At 47.1% G+C, this 21750-nt stretch overlaps 1 protein-coding gene across 1 annotated transcript in view; it reads left to right on the forward strand.

Annotated features, from left to right (window-relative positions):
- Window positions 1–21750, forward strand: part of APBA2 (amyloid beta (A4) precursor protein-binding, family A, member 2) — a 185253-nt gene that overhangs the window by 150126 nt on the left and 13377 nt on the right. Inside the window, exons 5-6 of the mRNA XM_011949253.1 lie at window positions 7243–7323; window positions 8371–8407. Coding sequence (XP_011804643.1) covers window positions 7243–7323; window positions 8371–8407 — 118 coding nt within the window. The remainder of the gene's footprint in view (window positions 1–7242; window positions 7324–8370; window positions 8408–21750) is intronic.

Here is a 21750-nt window from a genome sequence, read left to right on the forward strand (position 1 = left end):
TAGCCAGGATGGTCTCGATCTCCTGACCTCGTGATCCGCCCGTCTCGGCCTCCCAAAGTGCTGGGGTTACAGGCTTGAGCCACCGCACTCGGCCGGTATCTTCTTTCTACATCATCTGGTGAAACTTGTTTTTCACATTATGAGTTGTAGGACTTTGTTTTAATGTCTGTAGCCTTAGGCAGTTCCATTGAGATGAAGTTTTTTTCTTATTAGGACTAATCTTATTGACTGGAACTGTGGCCTCCTCATATTAGGAGAACAGAGATGTGGCCTACGTAAATTAGTGGAAGTTAAATACTGTAGAAAATGCCCTTTGGAAACTGAAGTCTAACATCGACTTACTATTGGTCATTTAATTTCCTTTTGGCTTGGGCACCATCGTTACCTTCATTTTTCAGATGTCAAGCTAGTTTTCTCAGAACGTATGCAGGGCTCGAGGCCAAGTGTGGAGGCCACAGGGGAGGAGGTCACAGGTCAAGCCTCCTGGGGGAACTGCAGGCTTGAGCCTCTGATAAAGCCATGTGACTGATTTTTAGCCCCAGTGGGTTGTGGTAATTAAACTATGCACACAGGGCTTCTTGCTTTTAAGTTAGCAGGGTGGAAAAATTGCAGATGTTTGCAGCAAACGTGTAGAACCACTGGCAGAAGCAGTCATGCTGGCACCTAAGCAATGGTATTAGAAAGGGTTGATGAAGATTTTCTCGTTTGAGAATTGAATAAAAGCCAATGGAATTCTCCCTAGTTCTGCAGCACTGGGGGGTGACTCTCCCTGGGCCAGTCTCAGCCCTGCAGAAAGGGGCACTGTCTGTTCAGTGCAGTCAGCACAGGGTCTGCTGCAGTGGAGTCGCAGGTGGAGCACAGCCCTCTTGTGGGGGAAGGATGGGTGGAGCTCCCACCTTCCCCACAGACGGACCCAGCACGGCACCTGGTATGTGAGGCCAGTGACCAGGAGAAGGGGGTGTCAGTGGTTGATGGACAGCTGCCTCTGCTACCTGGATGACTCACCGCTTCCCCTGGACCAGCTCCCACTTTGCCTGGGTGTCAGTCACTGGAGGGTTAGCTCAGTACAGGCTGACGGGTGACCTCTGTAGAGCTTGGGTGAAGGGGCTCTCATAGGGCGTATGTTTGAGAGCCTTAGAGGACTCTCCTTGCTCTTGCTTCTCCCATTATTTTTAAACTGTAGTAATACATATGGAACACAGAGTTTACCATTTTAAAGTGTACGGTTCAGTGGCATTTAGTACAATGTTGTGCAACCACCTCTGCTGTTTAGTTCCAGAACATTTTCACTGCCCCCAGAGGAGACCCTGTACCTACTAAGCAGTCACTCCCCATTCTTCCCTCTCCCCCCAGCCCCCACAATGAAAAATCGGTTTTCTCTCGTTTGGATTTGCCTATTCTGGATAATCCATAAAGATGGGATCAGACAATATGTGCCCTTTAGTGTCTGGCTTATTTCACCAGCGTAATGTTTTCAGGGTTCATCCCTGTTGTAGTGTGTTCATTTTTGTGGCTGAGTGATATTCCGCTGAATGGCTGTTTTACATTTTATTCATCCACTCATCCACTGATGGACATTTGAGTTGTTTCTACCATATGATTAATGTGAACAGTACCACTGTGACCACAGATGTGCAAGCTTGTGTGTAGACATTTGCTTTTAGCTCTTTTGGGTGTATTTCTAGGAGTGGAATTCCTGGGTCATGTGGTCATTCAGTGTTTACTGTTTTTAGGAACCACGATGTTTTCCACAGTGACAGAACATTTTACATTTTCACCAGCAATGCATGAGGGTTCTGATTACTTTCAAAGGAAAAAAATTAAGCAGGCCTGTTGCTTAATAGTTTAAGTGCTGTCTGAGACCTTGATGGTTTGGTCTCTGGCCTCACTGCTTCAGCTCCTCTGGCCTGATCTCCCAGGGCCTGCTTTTGTTCATGTGTGTGTCTGTTTATACCCTGGCTCATCCTGTGGAGGGTCTGAGGCTGGCAGGATCATTGGGTTCTGTCTCCACATTGGAAGGTGAACTGTCCCAGGTCAGGGTCTTTGTTGTATGCATCGTCCTGTCCTCAGCAAGAGCTGCCCTGTGCCGTACGGGGCATACAACAGGCACCTGTTCAGGCCTGGCCATGTGGGCGCACCTTTGGACGGTACTTGACAAAGCCTCAAAATGCAGTGACAAGTTTAGACAAATATGATTCTGCTCTGAAATGCTGCACTGGACACAGCCATCCACTGCCTGCCCTTTACAGGGCTCTGTGAAGAGACAGTGAACAATGAAGTGGAGGATGTGTGCAGGTGGCCCCAGTGGTCGGTGATGGAGGAGAGATTTCAGCAGACCAAGTACGGGGAATAAAGCCAGGCCAGAGTGTGCTATCAGCCTGCCTGTCCCCTAGAGCTGATGGACTCAGCAAATATCAGTATAGGGTGCCCAGTTACATTTGAATTTAGATGGAGAATTTTGGTTTTTTGGGGTTGTACAACATTATGAATTTAATAACCCTGAACTGTACCCTCAAAAATGGTTAAGATAGTATATTTTATTGTATGTGTACTTTACCATAACAAGCAATTGAAAAAATAAGTTGTATTTCAGGTAGATAGTGAATTATTTTTTAGTATAAATATGTTCCATGAAATGCCTGGATACTGGGTTGCAGGAGGGACTCCCCTTCCTCCTCCCATTCCCAGGCCTGCCTAGAGATGTTGAAGTACAGACTGACTGGTTGGTTTTCCCAATGTGTCTTGTGGTGATACTTTTAAGCCACAGATCTGCTTTGAAAAGATATGAGCTCCCCCAGGGGAGTAACTATTATAAGAATAAATACTCGATCCAAGCTTCCATTCTCCTCAAGATAAACATCACAGGAGTGACCTGAATTGTAAAGAGGAGTGGAAGGAAAAGAACAATACGGTAATGTTTTCTGAGCCACGCAGATGTCAGGGGACGGATCCAAGGGCTTCTGAAAGAGGACGTCCGCGCCGCCGAGTGAGACTTTCCGTCCAACCAGGGGGTCACGCTGTCACCGGTCCTGCTTGGAGCTCTGGTGCTGTAGCGGGTCTCGGCTGCCCCTCCTGAGCTGGGTGGAGGAAGAAGTCCCTGTTGAAATATCAGATGAGTAGGGATGATGGCCTCTTTTGAAAACAGGAATCATGAAGTGATTCCCAGAGAAGACTGTCATCTAATCGAGTCTTTCATCCGCCCAGGACTTCTCTGTCACAGGGTCATGTTTGAGGAGAATTTTCCCAGGCCACTGGGGATGGCTGTGGCTAGCCTGGCTTTCCACTGATGCCTTCTGTCCCTAACCTCAGCTTCTGACATGCCTGTCATTCCAGAGTGCTTGGAAGCATTCTGCCTTTGTTGCAGATGGCCTGAGCGGAGTGGGCGTGCACTGGTTTGATGTTGTTTCATCCAAAGCAATGTGGTTATATTGCTGTGTTTTCAGTTTCATCAAGCAGACAAAATCAGAATTGACACTTTTAAAAATCCAAGCTTTAGTTTCACCAACTGGAGCCAAGGTGTTTATTAGAAAGATTTATTGGCATTAGTGTATTTTTATTACAAGCATTTATCTCTGCCCTGAACAGTTGTCCCTGGGTCCCGTGTGCTGTGAAGCGTCTGTCCCACACCACACGTTAATTTTCTGTCCTCAGAGCTCCGCGGACACATGCTGATTCTCATGCTGTGCCACCGCCTTCTCCGAGTGGATGGCTGATGTGGGTTTCAGGCTCCACTACAGCTACTCAGCGAGGGATGGGACCCTGTGTCCCCTGTTGGCTGTGGGGAGTTAAGGTGGCCCTGGCTGGCATCTTGTTTTGAGGGGTGACTGTCTGCTGTACTTTGGGGAGGGCATGACAGGATTTAAATAGCATCTTTATCTAGGATGCCTGGAGCCCCAAATCCATGTGGGCCTCCAGCTGTGTGAATTTCAGATGCTGCCAGCCCCCCAACCCCGCCATCCCCGAGATGGAAATTAGAGCACCAGATGGGCTCTCCCAGGGAGAAACATCGCAAGCCCACCCTCCTGCCTCTTTGGAAAGTAACCCTGGCTGTTTATTGTGAGATGCGGTTGTCATGGTGATGAGTGGACACCTGCTTGGGAGGGAGTTAGAGGAAACGCTGATGTGGAGGAAAGGGTCACCCATAGAGACAAGCTTGTGTTGCCCGTGGACACCCCATACTATGGCCCCCGCACTGGGGCGTCCCGTGAGTAGGGCATGGGGGCATCAGTCTGCGTCCCCAGCCAAGCCTTGAGCCCTGGCTTGAAGTTGCACAAACGTACAGTGGCTGGCCCAGCCCTAACCCATGGCGGATGCAGACCCTACTGTGTCCCCCAACCCCTGACTTATCTGGCCGCCTGATGAGAGTCTGTCGCCCTACAACTGTGGCGCACCCTCTGCCTGACACATTCAGTCCCACCCAGCTTGCAGAACGGATGTTGTTAACCTGATTTCATTTGCTGGTTGGCTGGTTGATTTCTTTGGGGGTTTTTTGGAGATGACCGTCACCTGTCCAGCCACTAGTGAGGCAGGGAAGGGCTTCAGGGAACCAAGTCCATGCCGAAGGGCACTGTGTTGGGGAACTTCCAGATGAGCGGGTAAAATACCAACGTGTGCTGTGGGCACCTTGAAACAGCAAAGTGTCCTCAGCAGAGCTCTCTGGGGGATGTCCCAAATAAGGTTTACTTTAGGAGAACGCGAGCGGCGCCTGAGGCGAGATTCTCTTGTTGCATCCTTTGGGGGCTTTTGCCTGGTGTTCCTTGGCCACAGGAGGAAGAGCGGTGCCGGGGATGGCTGAGGGGGAGAAACCTTGGAGGAGCGGTACCTGGGCCAGTCTCAGCCCTGCAGAAAGCGGCACTGTCTGCTCAGCTTGCTCGGCACAGGGTCTGCTGCAGTGGAGTCCTGGCAGATCACAGCCCCCTTGTGGGGGGGAAGGATGGGTTTTGCTCCTGGGATGCTAGGCTTCGAGAAGCAGGGCAGTATGCCCGCAGTCCCAGACAAGCCAGAGCCGGGCCTATGGTCATGCCAGGACAGCAGGATGTGGTCTAGCTAGGCCTGTGAGCTCATGGGGCTTAGGGGTAGGGGCAGCAGGACCCCGGGAGGCAGGGACCAACCAGACTTCAGCACTGCTGAGTCCCAGCTGCACCCCTGCACCCCCTCAGCTCTAGGAAGGGCAGCCCCATGTAGCTTTCTTGAGATGTAGCAGCAATGCTCTCCCTTCTCCCTCACCATCCTTAAAGCCCAGCACTGGTGCCTGCTTCCCTGCATCCCCCACTCCCATTGCCTTGAAATCCAGTGTTGTCTGTGATCCTGGAGGCAGGCTTAGCCAGCAATCATTCCGGCTGCCTGGGGCACGGCTTGTCTGTCCCCGTCAGTGCTGGGAGGGTGGGCCCAGGTGGTTTAATGTTTCTCAAGCCCCCAGAGAGGCAGAGTTTCCACCAAAGAGCAAGACACGGATAGACTAGGACAGGGGACGGGGCTGGCAGCCACGCCTCGTGGCGTCACCTGACTCCGAGAGAAGCCGGCTCAACACTTGGGGTCTCGGTTTTCTCACCTGTCAAGCAGTAGGGAGAATATTCATCACGTACACAAAAGGTTTTTGTAAACCCTAAGGTGCTAGGTAAATTAGGTAAATGTAACTGTTTTTTTTTTTTTAAATTTTATTGATTGATTGATTGATTGATTGATTGATTGGGGGGGGACTGAATCGCACTGTGTTGCCCAGGCTGGAGTGCAGTGGCACCATCTTGGCTCACTGCAACCTCTGCCTCTCAGGCTCAAGTGATTCTTCTGCCTCAGCCTCCTGAGTAGCTAGGATTCCAGGCACCCACCACCACGCACAGCTAATTTTGTATTTTTAGTAGAGACAGGGTTTCACCATGATGGCCAGGCTGGTCTCGAACTCCTGACCTCAAGTGATCTACCTGCCTCGGCCTCCCAAAGTACTGGGATTACAGGCATGAGCCACTTCGCCCAGCTGGTAAATGTAACTTTTATCATCAGTGTCTTCCTTGCCATCATCATATTGTTATTTCTTGATCATTTATTTCCAGAAAGTTCTGGAACTGGACTTACCATGCAGGCTCCGGAACCTCCTTTGGGGTTTGGACAGGGATTTAAGGGCTATGGATCTGGCTTCTGGCTTCCGAATAATCTAAGGAACTAAATGGAGAAAATATACCTAACCTTAAATTTTATTAATTAAAGTAGAAGCAGTTGTAGTTTGGTGTCTTTGAGAGAAGACTTATGACAGGTACTTGGGGCATTTTATATTTTGTAGTAATAGATTGGCTACTTTGCATTTATTCTCATCCAAGTATTTAGGTTTTTTAAAAATATGACTTTTAACTTTTTGGGCACTGTTGGTGGGAATGTAAATGGCACTACTGCTGTGGAAAATAGTGCGGAAAGTCCTTAAAAACTGAAAAATAGAATTATCCTATGATCCAGTGATTTCACCTCCAGGTATGTACGTAAAAGAAGTGGAAGTGAAGACTCAAGAGATATTTGCACACCCACGTTCATAGCAGCACCATTCACAATAGCCAAGAATTGGAAGCAATCCAAGTGTCCATCAATAGATGACTGGATAAAGAAGAGGCGGCGTGTACACACAGTAGAGTGTGATTCAGCCCTAAAAGGAAGGAAGTTCTGCCATGTGCTTCAATGTGGATGACCCTTGAGGACATTTCGCTGAGTGCAATAAGCCAGTTCCAAAAGGAACATACTGACTATATAATTACTCCACTTACATGAGGGGCATAGAGCTGCCCAATTCATGGAAACAGAGAGTAGAATGGTGGTTGGCAGGAGCTCAGATTGGGGTTGGGGTTGGGGAGTATTGAGGAGTTTGTTTAATGGGTACAGAGTTTTAGTTTTGGGAAGAGGAAGACGTTCTGAAGGTGGGTGGTGACCATGGTTGTACACCAGTGTGAATGTACTTAGTGCCACTGAACTGTACACTTAAAAGTGGTCAAATGGTGAACTTTATGTTACGTGCATTTTACTGCAATCAAAAGATAATAAATTTAAAAATGATTTAAAATAACTTTTTTAGAAGTATGAAAATAGAATATTAAGTCCATAGCAGTTTAAGTATAATTAAATAGATGACTGCACACACACCTATACACACACCGACATACACATGCATTTTACAAAATTGGATCACATTGCATATCCAGGTTTTGCATCTTGCACTTCTCTAACATACAAAATCACGATCTTTAACTTCCCCATTTCCAGGTTTGCAATGGTCTGGAGCAGCCAAGGAAGCAGCAGCGCTCTGATCTCAATGGACCTGTTGACAATAACAACATTCCAGAGGTAATTTTTTTCAAGGATGAGAGTTCTGGGCCGAAATGCTCATCTAATGATGGAGTGACCCACTGAGTTGTGGTCTGCTCACTTAGTCCATGATGTTCTCGTCCCACCCAGTGCCTGGGGGAGAGGGAGTCCAGGTCAAGCCAAGTTGGTGTCACCATATGGGGAGGAGGTGACGGCACGCTGGCCTGGGAGGAGAGAGCCTCCCTGCTGTTAGGACCATGCCATGGAGTGCTCATGTGTTGCAGATGGTGTATGTGTGGGGGTGGGGGATCATTGGTACTTCTTAATTTTCTAAAAAGCCATTCTATTCATTGTCTGATAACGATGCTCTAAACTAGGGTTTCTCAACAATGACACCACTGACATTGAGGCCTAGGTAATTCTTTGTTTTGGAGACTGTCCTGTGTATTGTAGGAGCTGAGCAGCATCTGTGGCCTCAACCCACTAGATCCTTGTACCTACCCCATCCCCACCCCTGATTTGTGGTAACCAAAAATATCTCCAGACATTGCCTAATGTCCCTTTGGGAACAAAAATCATCCCAGTTGAGAGCCACTGTTCTAAATCAACAACAGGTTTTAACAAACGATTTCCTATAAACTAATAGTGCTATGATGGAAGTTATTTCCCCTTTCTCGGTAACATAGTTTAGATGAGATTGTTTAACTTTGTTGAAATAACGATGGCCACCGATGGAGTGGTATCCAGTCTCCTTTATCTTGCTTTTAAAGACGTGCCCGGATGGCTCTCATGCCCACTGTTTGGAGCACCATTGTGTTGGATGGTCTCTAGACTCCCTTCTAGTCAAGATATGCTAGTCTGAGGGTCCCTAAGTTTTAGACGGTGGGCTTTTGGGCCACTCCCCGACATCATGTTGCCTGCAGCAGACTGGTTTGCTGCATGGAGCTGATATCTTGGGAACACCGTCATGCGTGGTGAGGTTTGCTTTTCTCATTATGACACATATCACAGCCCTGCTTAGCCTTCACCTTGTGGGCTACCTACTTACAATTGATATGTGTTTTATTTTTCCATTTTTCCTAGCAGACAAAGAAGGTGGCATCATTTCCAAGTTTTGTGGCTGGTAAGTGACTTTTAATTTTATCTTTCAAGGGGCAGTTGCATTTTACTTCAAAACAAATGATGCTTTTGCTTTCGGCATTCGTCTGCAAAGCTTGTTTCCAAAGGGTGCTTACCTACCAGCAAGGTGCTTGGCCATTGGCTGTTTGAATGCTGTGTAGGCCTAGTTAGTGGCCTACTTAGTCCAGCTGATCTGCCTGCTTTGATACAAGGAAAGGTAGACCATCTCCTTTAATTATGCCCTTGCTAATTACATCACAGACAACACTGATGACTGAATAGATTGAGATGTGTCTTTATAAGCAGCTGGTTGTAGCTAACACTTCTGATGAGGGTGGCATTCAAATTCAGGCTTTTTTTTTTTTTTTAGATCCTTTGTTTTTCTTTACCGTTCCACCCTTTTTGAAGGGGTTAATAGTGCATTTCAACATTCGATAAAGAATGAAACTGGTCGATATGTTCTGTGTCACTCTTGGGGATAGGGAGCACACCTGCCTGGCTTTGATGGAGCTGAGCATCCGGAGACCTTATGGGGCTCCTGTAGGAGATCCCCTGGGTTTGCTTCTAGTGCTCCAACCTCAGAGTAAAGGGTTTTTTCACTAGGATTTCTCTCTTTGCCAGGAGGATGTTTTCTGCCCCTGCTAATGTGTTATAATAAACAATGTGAATTTCATTAATTCTTTCAATAAGCTGGTAATTAATTCTTATAAATATTTATGGGAGCAAGGTAAATTTGTCTTCAGAAATAAATGACTTTCAGCCCTTCCCATACTGCTTTTCTTTTTTTAGCAAACAACTAAAGCCTGGGGAACTGAAGCCCCCAAATTTGCCTTTAGAGGACTAGTTTGAACCAGGCTAAACCAGTTCCAGTTGGTTGAAACTGGATTAACTGGCTCAAATCAATTTCAACTGTTATAACTGACTTAATGCTACTCAGATTGGGTGAAAATCTGTTTTAAACCATCAGAATTAATATCACACAATTCAGATAGACTTGGTTCCATTTTGACCAATTCAGATAGGCCCAAATGGGTTTTGCCCAGCAGTTTACATGTGGTTTTAGGTACATTTTATCTGGTTCAAACGGGCTCATACTGGTTTTCTTCAGGCCACAGCAGGTTATGATGATTCCTGGAAGAGACCACACTCCCCGCATTCCCGCTCGTAGGGTTTGATTGGGTTCCTGACATATAGGAGCTGGCCCCTGATGAGCAGGGAGAACGCAGTACATCACTGTGCCATTTTCCTGGATTGCCAGTCACACCGCGCCGGTGAGGCAGGGTCTTGTGGATCCAAGAAGCTCACTTTTCAGTGTATCATGGTGTCATCTGGATAGAACTCTCACACTAGGAGGTGATTTAGACATTAAATTCCCCAGCCCTTGACAATCTCATATCTGCAGGGAGTGGGATTGCGAGGGATGCCTGGGGTACCTCTGACTCTTAGCTCCTGGCATCCCAGAAGACTTGGTTCCCTGCACCACTCAGACTGTTCCAAAGCAAATCCAAACAAGGCCCGATGTCTTAAACCAATTCAGGCGGGCTAAAACTGCTGTGACCAACTGGAACCAATGTGGAAGACCTGAATTTATAGTTTCTTCTGTAGGAGAGAAGCCCTTTGATTGTTATGAAAACATAGAAAACTTAAGCAAAAGAACATCCCTTACTATTACAGCATTTATATTCAGTGAGGCCTGTATGGACCAAAAATCTTACTCAGCCACAGGAAGAGATCGTCATAATGGTGATGCAGAGCCCTAGAATATAATGAATTTGGGAAAAGCTTCTCCAAATTAAACACCTTTATCAGTTTGAATGCATTTGGGTACACGTATCAAAATCCCCACTTAACATTAGCTTGCACAAATAGGAGGAGTGTGTCTTACATAAAGAAATCCAGGGCTGGGCGTGGTGGCTCATTGGGAGGCAGAGCACTCTGGGAGGCAGAGGTGGGTGGATCAAAAGGTCAAGAGTTCAAGACCGGCCTGACCAATATGGTGAAACCCTATCTCTACTAAAAATACAGAAATTAGCCAGGCATGGTTACGTGCGCCTGTAGTCCCAGCTACTTGGGAGGCTGAGGCAGGAGAATCACTTGAACCCGGGAGGTGGGAGTTGCAGTGAGCCAAGATTGTGCTACTGCACTCCAGCCTGGGTGACGGAGCAAGACTGTGTCTCAAAAAAAAAAAAAAAACAAAAAAAGTCCAGAGGCAAGAGGCCGCCGGTTCAATGGCTCAGTGATGTAAGGATCGGCACTGCTGCGTCTCTTGACCTCCTCTTCAGGCTTGTCACCTCATCGTCACACATTGTGTGAGCAGCCCCAGCCATTGCTGCTTCTAGGCAGGAAGAGAAAAGGAAAAGGGCTGAAGTCCACACCAGCTGGACGTCCTCCCCTTGACATTAGGAAAGCAAAGGTTTTCTGTGGGTTAAGAGGTGATGACTTCTCTGCATGAGAATCGGACCGTCTGTTCCCTTTCATAGTGTGCCTGGGTAACCTGAAAGGCAGCGCGTTAGCTATGTCTCCAGGCAGCATTGCTTATGGTGAGGTGACTCTTTTTGATAAACTGTATCTAGATGGAAAAATTCTAATGCTTGGGGGACGGGGCATCCAGGGCTTTGAGCTTCCCACAGTGATAACTTTTGTGACTGGGCATGTCTCTTGAGGGTGACCCGGGAAGCTCTGCCCCACCCATGGAGTGATTGTGAGAGATACTGGCTGCTGGGAGCATGAGACTCTTAGACCAGATGGGTTGCACGTGCCCTTCTTGGTGGGAGTTTTGTACCTTTGCAGCTGACCCATCCAGGGGCCCATGAGACTAGCTGTGTGGGTGCAGCGTGGACTCCCACTGGAGAGTCCAGGAGGCAAACTGACATCTGCCTTATTTCCTTGGAGTAGACAGCCCTGTGTCTAGCTGAGCCTTAGGACACTGCGTGCCTCTGAATATCTAGTTGAACCTTACTTAACAGACCCAGAAGCCTCTTCAACACACTGCTTATTTCTTTGTGGCCAGAGCTGTGTCACATGACCAGCCTCTCAGATGTTAGTGTGGGCCAGACAATCAAATCCTGGGCCTTTCATGAAGGCAGGGCAGGTCTGGAATCAGTCCTGGGTGCCTGCCACCACTCCCCATCCTGCTACGGGCCCTTCCAGCTTCCTGGCGTGTCCAGTGCTGAGGCTGAGCGGGTGAGTTCCTGGGAAGCCTCTGTGTAAGGGAGGAGCAGCTCCTCCACCCCATTTGTGTCTGAGAAATTGCCCTGGAGGGAAGTGTTCCTGGGGGATTCATGAGTATTTGGTCTCAGCTTCTGCCTTATTTCATATCAGATAATTATTGGTAATGAGAAATAAAATAACAGTAACAAAATGATACCATCTGAACCCTCGTTGGAGCTGGGTGTCCCACTCCCTGCGCTGTGTGGCATCTCTCTCTTTCATGTCGCCTGGTCAACCACCACATGAGGAGTAAGTGCTTTCCCCCATCCTATAGGTTAGAAAACTGATGCACAGTGAGGCTGCAGTCACTTGTGTGCGGTCCCATGGCTGTGTGGGGGACAAAGCCTGGACTTGGACCCACGTCTTGGTGCTTGACACATAAACTCTTAGCCGAGGCGATTCCTCCCTACCCACCATGCCTTCATGTGCCAGGGATAGGTAAGACCTGTCATGTGCTTGCTTTGAGCCAGGCCCAGATCTAAGTGTTTTAAGTATATCAACTCAACAATCCCTGAATCCACAGCTCAGGGAGAGTGAATCCTGGGCTGAAGGTCACCAGGTAGCAAGTGGCAGAGCCAGGATTCAAACCAGTCTGGAATCTGAGCTCATCACCTTCACACTGCACTTCCTGGTGACCCTCAGCACAGAGTGGGTGAGGAAGAGCCTTCACTTAGAGAAACCTACCATGCAAGTGCCAGAGAGTTCAGTGGATGGGAACGTTCCAGATGCCAGAGCTGCTGGCCCCTGTCAGTCTCAGGATCACAGCCTTCTCTCAGCAGAGGCATCGTGAGGAAGGGCCTGCCACGATCACTGTCTGTGGAAAGCTCTCGGGGTCTAGCGACCCTCTCAGACTGGGAAGGTTAACACTGCAGAGAAAACCTTGTGAAAGTATGGATTGTGCAGGGGATGCACTGCCTCTCCTGTGGGGAGGAATCTGAAAGCCACCCTCAGGATGTCCCCTCCTGCAGGATGTAGTGGCTGGCAGCAGCTCTAGCTCTTAGAGGGTCACTGCCTCTGGATGGGTATATGTGAACAACCAGCTTTTCTGTAAAGGTAAACATTTGCTCATTAAAACCAAAAGGCTGGTGCTAGTCCCAAGCAATGGGGCCTAACAGTGGCAGCTTCAGTACAAAATAACAAAGACTGGTAAATCGTACTTTGCTTTTTGTACTTTGTTCTCCTAATCTAACAACCAAAGCTCAAAGAGGATGTTTTGAAACCCACCACCCCGCCAGCATCTTGAGACTCATGCCAAAATGCTGCCAGGCCTCAGAGTCCTGGGGTCCTTTACAGCCTGTCTGTAGCTCATCAACTTCTCCAGCTCCGTGCGGCTCATGTGGAAGGCATAGAGATTACATTCCCCAGACCTGGAGCTGAGCTCACGTATCACCCCTTCCTTCTCTCAGGGGTCCTCACAGTGGTAAAGCCGCTTTGCTGGTTTCATACAGTGGGCACATGGGATCTGAGACTTAGTTTGCTCTTAAAAGGCAATTGGGGCCGGGCACGGTGGCTCACGCCTGTAATCCCAGCACTTTGGGAGGCTGAGGTGGGCAGATCACGAGGTCAGGAGATCGAGATCATCCTGGCTAACATGGTGAAACCCCGTCTCTACTAAAAATACAAAAATTAGCTGGGCGTGCTGGCGGGCGCCTGTAGTCCCAGCTACTTGGGAGGCTGAGGCAGGAGAATGGTGTGAACCTGGGAGGAGGAGCTTGCAGTGAGTCGAGATTGCACCCCTGCACTCCAGCCTGGGTGACAGAGCAAGACTCCGTCTCAAAAAAATAAAAAAGGCAATTGGGGTGAACCTGTTCAGATAAGACTCTTAAAGTGAAGACATCTCCCACCTCCTCCTCTTTGGCGTATTTGGGTGGGGGATGGACAGGAGGAAGGTCACCCTGTGGGACCAGAAGGGAGGTGGTGCATTCCAGAGAGGGGTTATGAAAATCTAGATGACCTTCCCTTTTTTACAAACAAGATCATGTTTCTCCAGTACTACATGCAGTCAGCAGGAATAGGGATTAGTCACGTTTTAAAATACGAACTTCTATTCACTAGTAGAAGTAGTTAAAGATTTCTCAGAATAGTGCTTGTGTCAGACCAAGAGCTGCAAGAGTTAAAGGTGAGAAATCCCCACGGTACCTCTTGTTCTGCCTGTACATCCCAGATCCCTGGTCCTTCTGTATAGTGGAAGCCACTTAAATTTCTTGTGAATTTCTCCAGGAATTTCTTGGACCCTTATCAGCTTATCCATAGGCCGTTTTCCTTAAATAGACGTTGCACTGGCCACATGGATCTGTACTTAGCTTTTTCATTTCTTGCTATATCTTGGAAACAGCAATAGGTCCATCTGATTATTTAAGTGGCAGCACAAGATCCGTTTAGTGGATGTGGGATGGGCTATTAACCAGCCCCCTTGGACCGATTGTTAGGAGATTTCCAGTCAGTGCAGCAATGAACAGCCTTGTGGCTATGCCTTAGTGTGTTTGGGTGTGGGTTCTTTTGTAGAGGCAGTTCCTGGCTATGGCAGGGGTACAGGCCAGGAGCATACCAACTCTGATAGATCCAGGCAGAATGCCTTCCCAAGGGGGTCAGTGTACCCTCCTTTTGGTTATGTATGAGAGTTGGTGTATGAGGTTCCCACACTGTCACCAACGCTGCATGACCAGCTGTTTGATATAAGCTCCAGGCCGATGGGTACAAAGAGGTGTCTTGTTAATTTCACGTGTCTTTCATAATAAGTGAAGCCAAACACTATTTCATATGTTCATAAGTGGTTTTTCTTTTCAATGCACTGGCAATTTGTTTCCTGCGCTCATTCCTCTGTTAGATTTTCACCCCCAGCTTTATTGGTGTATAATTGACAAATAAGTTTTGTATATTTAAGTCCTACAATGTAATGTATTGATATAAGTTACATGGTGAAATGATTACCACAGTCAAGTGCATTAACATAGCCATCACTTCTCATAGCTACCTTTTTGTGTGTGTGGTGAGAACACTTCAGATCGATTGTCTTAGCAGATTACTAGTATACAATACAGGATTATTAACTACTGACATCGTGCTACACACTGGATCCCCAGCACTTACTCATCTCACAACTGAAAGTTTGTACCATTTGACCAATATCTACCCATTTCCCCCACCCCTCAGCCCCTGGCAATTGAGAATTTGGATGCTATTATTCTTGATTTGTGTTATTCTTTACATATAAAGGAAATGAATCCTTTGGTTTGTATTGTAAAAGTTTACCCCAGCTTACCATTCTTTTCTTCTTCTTTTTTGGTATGCTTTTTCCTTTGCTAAACATGTCATTTAGTCAGATATATCAGTCTTTTTCCTTTGAGCTTACTGAGTTTTTGAGGTTAGTTTACCATCACACTCCTAAGATTATTTTTAAAAATAAAGTTGTCGGCCGGGCGCAGTGGCTCACGCCTGTAATCCCAGCACTTTGGGAGGTGGGCAGGTCACCTGAGGTCAGGAGTTCAAGACCAGCTTGGGCAACATGGCGAAACTCCGTCTCTACTAACAGTACAAAAAATAAGCTGGGCACAGCAGCGCGTGCCTGTAATCCCAGCTATTTGGGAGGCTGAGTCAGGAAAATTGCTTGAATCTAGGAGGCAGAGGTTGCAATGAGCTGAGATCGTGCCACTGTGCTCCAGCCTGGGCAACAGAGTGAGACACCATCTCAATAAATAAATAAATAAATAGCTGTCTTCCAGAACTTTGATATTATTTTAAATTATTTAAATAATTGATTTATCTGGAATTTATCTTGGTGTATGGATACAGGAAAAGTTACATTTTAGGCATTTTGTCCCAACAGCTAGCCAGTTATGCCAGAGCTATCCAAGGAATCTTTCCCTTGCAGGTTTGAAATGCTGCCTTTACCATACCCAAATCATCATGTGGGTCTCGGTCTGTTTCTGGATGTGTTACAGGGATGGTCCATTCAGATTCCAGACCCAGGCTGCTTTATTTACTGGGGATTTATGGTGCATTTTATTACCTGGTAGGGCTACTTTCAGACCTTGCCGCCATCATTCCATTTCAGATTTTTTTCCTGGATATTTTTGCACTTTTATTTTTCCATAGGAGCTTTAAAACCAGCTTGTCTAGTTATTCACTGCAAACTCTTTTGTTTTGTTTTGTTTTGTTTTGTGACAGAGTCTCACTGTGTCGCCTAGGCTGGAGTGCAGTGGTGTGATCTTGGCTCACTGCAACCTTCGCCTTCTGGGTTCAAGCCATTATACTGTCTCAACCTCCTGAGTATCTGGGATTACAGGGGTGCGCCACCACGCCTGACTAATTTTTATATTTTTAGTAGAGACAGGGTTTCGCCATGTTGGTCAGGCTGGTCTTGAACTCCTGACTTCAGGTGATCCGCCCACCTCAGCCTCCCAAAGTGCTGGGATTACAGGCGTGAGCCACGGCACCCAGCCCACTACAAACTCTTACTGGTATTTTTATTAGGCATGCTTATAGTCTGTCTATTTAGGAGAAAAAATGTCAGCTTTACAACATAGTCTTTCTAGCCAGCAAAGGATTTATCTTTCCATTTATTCAAGCTCATTTATTTTCATCAATAAAGTTTTTTCATAAAAATTCAACACATATCTTGTCTGCTCCTTGTCGTTTTGTCCATTTTATTGTTTTTCTAAATGCCGACTTTGATTTCATTATTTTTCAACATGTTGCTGTTTGTAGGTACAAAGAAAGCTATCGATTTTTATGTATTAAATTTGAAACCATTGCCTTAGTGAATTCTCTTATTTGTTAAAAATAGATTTTTAGTTGTTTTCTTGAGTTTTTCCTGGCATGCAATCATACCATCTGCAAACAAGAATGATTTTTGTCGCTTCCTTTCTTGTTTTCTATTACTTCTTGCCTAATCAGATTGAGTAGAACAGCAGTAACAATTTTACATAATAGTAGGATATGGCTTCCTAAAAACAACACCTTTTTGAAAGATCTATACTTTTAATTTTATCATAAAAATATCAAGCATATGAAAAAATAGCTTCAGTATTTACCCATTCATGGCTAGTGGTATTTAATCTATACCCTGACCCTTTCCCAGATTATTCTAAAGCAAATCTCAGATCTTACATCATAGCCTCTTTAAATATTTCATATTGTATCTCTAAAATATAGGAATTCTGTTTTTAAAGATAGTTTGAATGCTGTTATCACAACTAAAATAAAGTTAATATTTGTTTTTACCATTAAATATTTGTTTGTGTTTGCATTTTCCCAGTTTGCAGGGTGCTGTTTGAATGGGGATCCAAACAAAATCCATCGATTGAGATTGGTCAATGCATTTCATAATTCTCTTATGTCTCTTATAGGTGGTCCGTCCATCTCTTTTCTGTCTTACAAATTTTTGTTGGTGTTACTGTGGAAGAATCTGTCATTTATCGTGTAGCGTTTCTTGCAGTGTGGATTTTGCTGATTGCATCTTCATGGTGCTGTTTAATGTGTTCCTCTATTCTCTGTGTCCCGTAAAATAGTGGTTGTTTTTAGACATAGAGGCTTGATCAGATTCAGTTTGATTGTTTGGGCAAAATCTTTCATACATATTACTGTGTTGTTCTATTGGGAGGCACATGATATCTGGTCATCTCTTTTTTGGTGATATTAGCAACCATTGATGGTCATTGTCTAGATCTAGTAATTGATTAGAAGTTGCCAAATGGTGGTGTTCTAATTTCTTCACTTCTTCTTCATTAGCTGGAATTCTATGTAGAGAAACCTTCCCTCAAGTATTTGGTTACCCTGAATATGGTTCTTATAAGAAAAGCAGATTAAATGCTTGATTTCTTCTCTTTACTGAAAAATCTAAAAATTAATGAGCTGTCCGGGCGCAGTGGGTCACACCTGTAATCCCAGCACTTTGGGAGGCCGAGATGAGCAGATCACGAGGTCAGGAGTTCGACCATCCTGGCTAACATGGTGAAACCCCATCTCTACTAAAAATAAAAAATTAGCTGGGCATGGTGCGGGCGCCTGTAGTCCCAGCTGCTTGGGAGGCTGAGGCAGGAGAATGGCGTGAACCCGGGAGGCGGAGCTTGCAGTGAGCTGAGATCCGGCCACTGCACTCCAGTCTAGGTGACGGAGCAAGACTCCATCTCAAAAAAAAAAAAAAAATTAATAAGTTTCCCCAACAACCTTTAAGAGATAACCGGTGAGGTTGTGTATGTTGTTGTGAGCACAGTTGGTGTGTTTTGTGTGTTGTTACCATGATTATTGGTGCTCAAGTTTTCTATGGCCAATAGGAGCTTCTTTAGGTTGTTTTCCGAGTCCCATCAATGTAAACCCAGTAGTCTTTGATTGTTTCCTTCCTTTCTGGTGTATTCCAGGATCATCTGAAATATTTCTTGCCCCAGGTCTGGCCAGTTGGTTCTTTCTCCAAGGAGCCCTGTGAAATAACATGTAGAGACTGTAATCTGGGTAGTACGGTTGCTCATTGCTGTAGATTTGGTGAGAGTGTATATGTCTATGTGGAAGGCAGCCTCCTAAATGGCCCCCAGGGACCCCCGCCTCCTGGTATTCATGGCCGTGAGTCCTTCCCTCCCCTTGTGTAGGGGATGGACCTCTTGACGCGCTTCTATTGAATAGAATCTGGCAGAAGTGATGGGATATGGCTTCCCAGATCAGGTTACAAGAGATGTGGCTTCTCTCTCAACTTGCCCTTTCTTGTTCTCTCTTACTTGTTCCCTCTGAAGGAACCAAGCTAGCCTGGTGTGGTTGGCAGTTACCCCATCCAGAGGCCCACGTGGCACAGGACTGATGTCTCTGGCCAATGGCCTGGTAAGAGAACTTGGAAGTGGGTGACCCCTCTTCAGGCGTTCAGATAGCTGCAGCACTACTCAGTACCTCGCTGCCTGTGACAGATGAGAGGTTCTGCGCCACAGTCACCCAGCTAAGCCACATCCAGATTCCCGATCCACAGAAGCTCTCAGAGAATCCATGGTGGTTGTTTTAAGCCACCAAATTCCCGAGTTATTTGTTATGCAGCCAACAATAACTAATACACAGCGTATTCTTTTAAGATAAAATAACATCATGATTCATAATGATACTTTGTCAGGTTTATAGGTTCTAACATTTGTAGCTTCTTTTTCCTGTGCCCCAAATTCCTGTTCTCAAGGACACCGGCATAATTTTGCATTGGTTTTATTCCGTTAACCTTACAACAGTCTCAGAATAACAATACCAACACTGCCAAGGACACGTGATTGTAGATACAGATTACAGTTTATTTGCATTTACTTTTGTCTTTAGAATATATCCCACAAGGAATGTACAGTCAGACGACTGTGTTTTAAAATATTTTAGAATAGATCACAACTGGATATACTTTTAGGTCATTTATTTCATTTTTCTCTTATTTGGAATTTGCTTTTCCCATTTAATTTTGTTCTGTAATTATATAAAATACTTACATGGTATGAAATTCAAATAACACAGAGTGTATGCCGAGAGGTCAGTTTCTTCCCCTATTTACCCCCCCACCCCCCAGTTTCTTCCCTTCCGTAGGTGACCATTTTGAGCATTTTACCCATTTTTATTGTGAGCATATCTTCCCCTTTCTTAGGTAAATGGTAGTGGAGTAGAGCCCCGCACGTCCATCTTGCTTTCTTCACTTCACACGAAACCCTGGCGGTGACGCCACAGCTCTGTGCTGTTCACAGGAGCATGGAGAGGACATTCTGTAGAACTCTACTGTGCAGATAGGTATCTCCTATTCAGGAGCATTTGGGCGGTTTCCAGGGTTTTGCTCTTACAGATAGTGCTGCTGCAGTGAAACGCCTATGCATATGCTTTTTCCTGTTTTTGCCATTAAAAACAAATGATTTATTATGCTTTTTCTGGGAAGTCATCCTCCCAGCTGCAAGGGTTAGGATCTGCCTTGGGCAATTCTGCATTGTCTTGAGCTTGGCTTTGACCTTCCTTCCCTGACTCTCTGTTGTGGCTTCTCTTCCTGCTAGCAGCCAGTGACTTACTCTTGTTCACTGGGAGTCTCAAGTTCAACACCATGGAACCCCCAAATCTCTTTTATCAGTGACAAAGCCTGTGCCGCAGGCCCAGGTGTGGCCTCTCCCTGGTGAATGTCCCATAGGTGTGGTTTTCAGATGGCATCTTCTCTTTTGTATCAGCCTTGTAGGGTCACCTTCTGTGGGGGCTTCTTGAAGCACAGGCCCTGGCATAGCGGAGAGTCAGGCCTGGAGGCCACACCTTAGCTCGGCAGCAGAAGGTCTCACTTGAGATGCCAGTTACACGACTGTGATGCTCACCCACTCCTGCCTCCTCTCCCCACTCCAGACCCAGGGGACACTCAGGGGCAGGCTCTCCTGCTGATCTGGTGGCTCGCCTCCCCCTAGTCCTGTCCTGCCCCGTGACAGCTTGCAGCCCCTCCTCACAGTTGAGGCCGGGTCCCATCTGCACTTTGGAACCGCACACGATCTGATGTGGTTTGTCTCCTGTCCCTATCACTCGCCCCTCCACTGGCTTTTGACCACATCTGCCCCACCCTGCATCTGTGCACACCCCGCACTCTACCTGCCCCTTTTCCTTCACAGCTGGAATCTGAGAGTGGCCGCCTCGTTGTCTGCACCTCCCCTGCACCTCCCCTGCACCTCTCAGCCCCCTCTCTGGCTCCTGCCCCGCCTTTTCTGAAACGGCTCTTTGAGGTCACAGCTGATTTCCTTGACACTGTGCCCAATATACGAGGTCTCTTTGTAGTTGACCTCCTGCTAGCATGGGCGCAGGCGGGCAGGTCTCCCTTTCTAAGCCCCTTCTTTTCCTGATATTTAGCAGAGCAGAGCCCTGGGGCTGCATCCTGCCTCCTTGCCCATGACCTTCCCTTGCAGACTCATCCGTGCCTGCAGCTTCACTTGGCATCTGCAGATGGTTCATTCCCAAATCTGTTTTCTAACCAGGACTCCTGAGTCCAGCCACCTACTGAGCATCCAGGCTCCTGCCGGTAAACTTGCCTGGAGTCCCCAACCCAAGCTCAGTCCTCTTCCAGGCACCCCTTCTCAGTGAGGGGCAGGTCTATCCATCGAGCTGTGCAACCATTGTCTAGCCTCCTCATCCTCTCTCAGACTCCAGTCCAACTTCCCGTCCTGTTGACGGACCCCTAAATCCCCATCTGTTGCTGTGTCTCCATCTCCATCATCACCCTGGTCCACACCATCATTGCCACTCACGTGCCGGGATGGCGACAGTAGCCTCTCAGCTGCTCTCCCTTCTGCCTCTCTGCTGCCTGCCCCTCTGCCACAGTTCATTTCTAAAGGAGTGGTTGGGCCACTTCCCTGATGGATACCCTGGAGTGACAGTCCTTATGGCCTGTCACCCGCGGCCCCAGGGTCCTCACATCTGGCCAGTGCTTCCCCCCACCCTCGACTTGTCTCAACGGCTGGCCCACCCCCTGGGCTTCCAGTCCAGACATCCTATAGCTCTTCTAAGGTGCCATTGTCTCTGCACGCTAGGGCCTTTCACCTGCTCCTGCCTCAGCCTGGAAAGCTTTCTCCTCCTTTTATCTATGGCTTGTTGACTCCTTCTCCTCCTCCAGACCGCAGCTTAAATGGCAGCCACCCCCAGATTCCTTACCAGAGCAGGCTCCCCGGCCCTTCCTTCCCAGGGCCATAGCCTCCCTTTCCAGCATTCACCACGGCCCATCCTGATGCATTTGTTCTGTGGCTGTGGGACTGCTGTCAGCCTCACTGTGTAGCCTGTGAGCTCCATGTTTCTCTCCTGACACCGGTCTTCACACAGTGGGTTCAGAAATGCTGAGCCCCTGAACTCATGACAATGAACTTGGGCGCAGCCATGCGACCCACTTAGATGGTCCTTATTTGTAAAATGGGGACCCTGATATCGCTTCATGGGGTGGTTGAGGACCAGGTGGAACTGTACCATTGTTGCACAGAGGTCACGGGGTGGTTGAGGACCGGGTGGAACTGTACCATTGTTGCACAGAGGTCCTGGGGTGGTTGAGGACTGGGTGGAACTGTACCATTGTTGCACAGAGGTCACGGGGTGGTTGAGGACCGGGTGGAACTGTACCATTGTTGCACAGAGGTCCTGGGTGGTTGAGGACCGGGTGGAACTGTACCATTGTTGCACAGAGGT

Source organism: Colobus angolensis, unplaced genomic scaffold (assembly GCF_000951035.1).
Source record: "Colobus angolensis palliatus isolate OR3802 unplaced genomic scaffold, Cang.pa_1.0 Scaffold294, whole genome shotgun sequence".
Lineage (NCBI taxonomy): Eukaryota > Metazoa > Chordata > Mammalia > Primates > Cercopithecidae > Colobus > Colobus angolensis.